The 6,087-nt window shown below is 44.0% G+C and overlaps 1 protein-coding gene across 4 annotated transcripts; it reads left to right on the top strand.

Annotated features, from left to right (window-relative positions):
* Positions 1 to 844: 844 nt before the first annotated feature.
* LOC136474724 (pentatricopeptide repeat-containing protein At4g01570-like) lies at positions 845 to 5,650 on the top strand. Of its 4 annotated transcripts, XM_066472288.1 has the most exons (4): positions 845 to 3,565; positions 3,648 to 3,715; positions 4,486 to 4,585; positions 5,422 to 5,650. In XM_066472288.1, exon 1 carries the CDS (start codon positions 1,042 to 1,044, stop codon positions 3,355 to 3,357), a length of 2,316 nt encoding a protein of 771 aa, XP_066328385.1. In that variant the 5' UTR covers positions 845 to 1,041; the 3' UTR covers positions 3,358 to 3,565; positions 3,648 to 3,715; positions 4,486 to 4,585; positions 5,422 to 5,650. The 4 variants fall into 4 exon arrangements, with proteins under 4 accessions (XP_066328385.1, XP_066328400.1, XP_066328396.1 ...); XM_066472303.1 differs by lacking the exon at positions 4,486 to 4,585; XM_066472299.1 differs by having other exon boundaries at positions 4,187 to 5,650.
* Positions 5,651 to 6,087: the final 437 nt, after the last annotated feature.

Here is a 6,087-nt window from a genome sequence, read left to right as displayed (position 1 = left end):
TGTCCAAAAAAAGAAAATACAACTACTAGTACTACAACTATAAGATTTATGTAAATCAAATTAGCTTAACTTAACTAAATCTATAGTGTATATTATTAATATTTATGTCTTTAACTAGGTTTGCTGTGAAAATATATTTTATAATCAATTTAATGATACTTATCTTGTATCATAAATTATTATTCTTATATAACTTTTTATCAAACTAGAAATTGTTTGATTCCTCATAAAGCGAGAATTACATTATTTTATGGGTAGGTGGAGTATATATACATCAGGACCTTATTTGCTCCTAGTACTCTTTCGTCCTAAAATAAGTCCCTATCTTATATCTCAAGGAGTCAACCAATCTTAACTTTGACTAAGTTTTTAAAAAAATATATATATTCATATTTATATCTTCAAATGGATTTACTCATTTGAAAAAATTAGATTTACTATGAAAACATATGGTGTGATTAGTCTAATAATACTTATCTGATATCACAAATAACAATATTTTTTGAGATATATATTTGGTCAAATTTAAGATTTGTTTGGTATATATCTTTAAATATGTACGTAGCTCTGAGATCTTTTAGGCTGTGGGCTTCATTTTGGGACTACTATACATGTCAATCTGGGTCCAATGGATCATTCACTTTGTAAGGAGCCTGTATGTTTTTCGGTCCTTCACGATAAGCCCACGGCTATAGTACATGTCAATCTGGGTCCAATCGACGAAGCACACATCACAGCCCACTGGCCCCAGCCTGCTATTGCCAGAACGAAGACGCAGAGCACATATAACGGAAAAAAATTGGGCCCTACTCCATCGCCTCTGCGACCCTCCCTCCCTCTTTCCGCTACGCGCCCAGACTTGTTGGCTCTCGCCGGTACGCGCCGCCGCGGCCCGCCGGGTGCGCGGCCGGAAAAAGTGGCCAAATGGGGAACCCCACCTAAACACGTCCCTGCGCACGGACAAAACCACGCCAAATCGCGGTCGTGCACGGAGAGAACCCCCTGAAAAAGCGCGACCGTCGCAGCTCACAGGAGGCAAGCATGCCGCCCGGGCTGGTCGCTGCCGCTCCCATCGGCCGCCGGCTCTCGACCGCGGCCGCCACGCCGCTGTCCAGCCTCACCGACGCGCTCCTCGCCACCCGCCTCGCTAGCCACCTCCTCACCACGCCGCACCTACCCGCCGCGCTGCTGCCCGCGGCGCCGCTGCCGCTCCCCGTCCACCTCCACATCCTCCGCCACCCGGCGCTCCCACCGGCCTCCAAGCTCTCCTTCTTCCTCGCCGCCACGCCGCCCGCCTCCCCGCTACTCGCGTCCACCTTCCCCGTCCTCCTCCGCGCGCTCGCCGCCGGCTCCCCACCACTCCTCGACGAGCTCCTCCCGTACGCGCTCTCCTCCGCGTCCCCGTCCACCCTCCTCCCCGCCCTCCTCTCATGTCTCCTCTCCGCTTCGCGCCTCGACGCCGCGCTCTCCCTCTTGGACGCCTCGCCGCCAGACCTCCTCCCCCGCCTCGCCGCAGCTGCTCTCCCTTCCCTCATAGCCTCCCCGAACCTCATCGCCGCCGTCCCCGCCATCCGCAAGCTGCTTCCCATCGCCTCCCACCCACCACCCGTCCGGGCAACGAACCGCCTCCTCCTGGCCTTATCGAAGGAGAACCTCTGCGACGACTTCCGCTATGTGTTCGAAGAAATGTCGAGGAGGGGCCTCCCTTCGAATGTAAGGTTATACAACATTTGCATCCACGCGTTTGGCAAGTGGAGGCAGCTGGGTATGTCGCTGAGGCTTTTCGCAGCAATGAAGGCCGCCACTCCTCCTGTTGCGCCAGACATATGCACGTATAATTCAGTCATCCGGGCGCTTGTGGTTGGTGGACGGGTACCGGATGCTTTGGTGATTTTTGATGAAATGAAATCTTCTGGAATTGAGCCAGATGTCTTTACTTATCGAGCAGTCATGAATGGGTGCTGCAAGAGTTTTCGGATGGATGATGCACTGCGTGTGTTTCAGGAGATGTGGGGCAGCAGTGGGGTGAAGAGTGATGTGGTGGTGTACAATTCACTTCTCGATGGGATGTTTAAAGCAAAGAAGCTTGACGAGGCATGCGGTTTTTTTGAGACAATGGTGGCTGATGGAATCCAATGCTCAGCAAGCACACACAACATTGTGATAGATGGGCTGTTTAAGAATGGGAGGGCAGAAGCAGCATGTCGGCTTTTTTATGAGCTAAGAAGGAAAGGGCAACTGTTGGATGGAATTGCTTATAGTATCATGGTGAGGGAGTTCTGCAAGGAGGGGATGGGGGACCAAGTTGCAGAGGCCGTAGAGTTGGTGAAGGAGATGGAGCAGCAAGGCTTCAGTGTTGATTTGGTTACAATAACATCATTGCTAATAGGTTTTAACAAGAGTAAACGTTGGGACTTGGAAGAGCAAATAGTAAAGTTTATAAGGGACGGCACTGTATTGCCGGATGCCATTCGGTGGAAATCAAACATGATGGTTGCCTTGAGAGGACCTCACGGCAGAGAGAAAGATGGGACACCACTGTTTTCCTTTGATGGTAATATGGATGATGTGATGAGTTTGGTTAACCATGTGGGACATACTGGTACTGATGAAGAAACCCCAAATAGTGATCCCAAGGATGATTGGTCACTGTCACCACACTTGGACCATCTTGCTAAACATGCTGACAGTTTGAACAGCTCTGCTGTATTTACAATGCACAGAGGGCAGAGGGTGCAAGGTATGGGTGCCAAGACTTTTGATGCTGACATGGTCAATACATACTTGTCAATTTTTTTAGCCAAAGGGAAGTTGAGTGTTGCTTGCAAGTTATTTGAGATCTTTACGAATCTAGGAAACAAAGGGACAAGTTATACATACAATTCACTGATGACCTCCTTTGTCAAGAAGGGCTATTTGAAACAGGTATGGGCAATTCTTCATGAAAGGGGTGGACAGCTCTGCCCTAATGATGTAGCAACATATAATCTAATCATTCAAGGTCTTGGCCAGATGGGGAAAGCAGAGGTTGCTAGCACAATTATTGATCGGTTGTCAAAGAAAGGTCTTTACATGGACATTGTCATGTATAACACTTTGATCAATCAGTTGGGAAAGGTCGGAAAGGTTGAAGAAGCAGGCTGCTTGTTTGAGCAGATCATCAGAAGTGGCATGAAGCCAGATGTTGTTACTTTTAATACATTGATCAATATTAATGCAAAAGCTGGTAGACTAAAGGAAGCTGACAAATATTTGAGGAGGATGATCACAGAAGGCATTGCGCCAAACTATGCCACAGAAACAATATTGATCTTCCTTGATAAGGAGATTGAAAAGAGAAGGCAGCAGCACAAATGAACAACAACAACAGCAGCATAGCCTTTCAGTCCCAAGCAAGTTGGGGTAGGCTAGAGTTGAAACCCATCAAGAGCCCAAAGTCACGGTTCAGGCACTTCAATAGCTGCTTTCCAAGTACTCCTATTCAAACATAGCAGCACAAATGAACTGGCAAAAAAATACGAACGAAAACAGTGCGATATCTGTTATTTGTATTAACCATTACAAGGTATGTTCTTGTTATATCCAAACTGGAAAACTGCTGTACAAATCATGATTATTGTAGTGCTGAATATTCGGAGTTAATGCAGTTCAGAAGGCTTGGCTGAACCAAACTATTGGAGTGATGATCACTTTCGATATGCTCACTGATATTCCGGTATGCTCACTGATATTCCTGCTTTAACCATAAAGCCAAAAAGTCTTAATCTCTGATGTCTTGGCGGTTTAGAGACGTTACTGTGGGCTTCCAGTAAACACCCTAAGACGATTAGGCAGACTGTTGGCCAAAGGACACATTTAATTCCGCAAACTGCATCAATTGCATTGAATGAGATCTTCCTGTATCACATCACACATTCATAGTCAATCTAAAGTTCTAAACTGCCATGAGGTAAATTTGGCAGCATTTAATTAAATTTGCCATATTTCTCTTTCCCTAGTTTTTTTTTTTTTGGTTTGTTATCTTTTGGAGTTTGTATCCAGTAAATGTCAGACAAATGAAACTGCAGTGATCACTAAGGCTAGCTATAATTACTTGATCACAATTGTCTACTGGAAAGCTCTTTTAAAATGCCTTCTTAGATTATTGGATAACAGAAGATTAAAAGTACTGAGTATGTACCTACAGATATTTCTGTTTCTTTTCTGGAGGGGGGCTCGGGAGGACCTTTCTTTTCCCCTCGAACTCCATTGCAAAGATGTTAATTCAGAAATTCTATACAAAGTACTGAGTATGGAGCCATCGTTCTTTCACTATCACAAAATAGGATCCCCACGGGATCCTTCGATCCTACCAGATTAGGTGCGGACCCTACTACCAGTGCCTTCTCGAGTTCTTGTCCGATGATGGTCAAGTCTATGGATACTTCTCTTCGGTTAATAAGTTAGAGAAGAGCTGTCTTTGGTGTTAATTGCTTGCTTTGCCAGGGAATGTATCGATCAAGTTTGGTTTAAGGCCATTATCCCTGGGGTATGATTGCGGATAGGTTCCTATGGCTCTTCCTAAGCTGGCAATCGACAAAGCTAGGTATGACTCTGTTGCCTCATCAGGTTCATAGATCTATGGGCTTCAATTGTCAAGAAAACCAGTTGTAAGGCAATAAATAGGGGATCTATGGCCAGAAATCGATCTCTGTTGTGACTCAATCATGCTCTCATTTGTTGCAGTTCACATTATGCTGACTATTAGTATCGATTTTTTAAGATCATTATTTCCATTAAGTGCTTGAACTCTTTCTCCCTTTTTTTTGACATGAATATGCTATCAGTAATTCAGTATGCATGTGTTACAACCAAATTAAACAGGACGTGCAGTCGAGCACTTTGTTTTGTCCTTTGTCGTCCGTTGTCACCCTCTTCATTCTCCCTTCATCTCTCTCTATCATCTACACCTCTTCCTGGATGACGATGACATCGGCTCCCCTTCCGCTTCCTCCACTACAACTTTTTGGTTGGTTGGTTGTGGCTGGTTGAATTGGGATAGGAAGTTCATGGTGATACTTTTAGCATTACTTTTCACTTTCAGTAAGGTGTACTTGTTCTCTCGGATCAGCGGCATTGTTGCTCATAACTACTCTGTTTCACTATATGAGCATTTGATATCGATCACGTGATTATGTTGCTATGCCTAGAATACTGAAATGCTATATCAGTATGAAGTTTATCATTACTGAGATAAGGGGCATGGCAAACAAAATTTGTTTAGAATATTTTGGTTCATGTGTGACACCAATTGGTTGTTCACGATAAGCAGACAGATACTATTTACTGGAAAGCTTAGTTTATGGACATTGTGTATTTCATGTGAAGCTTAGTTTTGGTCCATATGAAGATGTTAGGATTGAACAGTCTGTACTTTTGCAGTGATCCAGATTAGGAGGATCTCTATCATCAAATTTGTGGCAGATTTCAGTTGGAGAATTGATTGAGATTAGGGATGGACCCAGCAGCAAACTTTTGGGTGGGGTGGGGGGATCTGTCACTGAGATGTATTCTGATAATGCCATTGCTCACATGTAAAACACTTGTATCAGGGTAATACATTGGGCTGATATTTTTGTCATCATATTATATCATGCATCATTGTCTAAGGGAATCATGTAACTACCCCTGATCATCGATTTTTAAGAAGATTCTTCAATTAACAATTTGTATTAAGATATATGCTCAGATTTGGACTGCAGCAAAATACGCCTAATACAACCAGGTAGTTTGTACAAAATCATGAAGTGTTTGGACCTCTGAGCACTCCAAGAGGTTAAACAGTTTTTTTAATACAATTAAGAGGTTAAACAGTTGGAATACACCCGTCATTTGTGCTTTTGATTTTGTGCACCTTTTCAGGGTAGAGTATACAGTATAGAAATACCTCGTGGCAGCCGTGCTTGCATGTTTTAGTGATTGTTACCTGTAGATAGGATAGAGTTGGTATATGACCGCACTGTATCTTGCTTAGTTTATCACTGTGCAAACAAAACACCTCCCTGTTTCATAACAGTTTTGGACCATAATCAAATGTCGTAAAAGGCA

The sequence above is a fragment of the Miscanthus floridulus genome, chromosome 1 (genome assembly GCF_019320115.1).
Source record: "Miscanthus floridulus cultivar M001 chromosome 1, ASM1932011v1, whole genome shotgun sequence".
In the NCBI taxonomy this organism is placed as follows: Eukaryota; Viridiplantae; Streptophyta; class Magnoliopsida; order Poales; family Poaceae; genus Miscanthus; species Miscanthus floridulus.
This window is presented reverse-complemented; position numbering and strand designations above follow the sequence as displayed.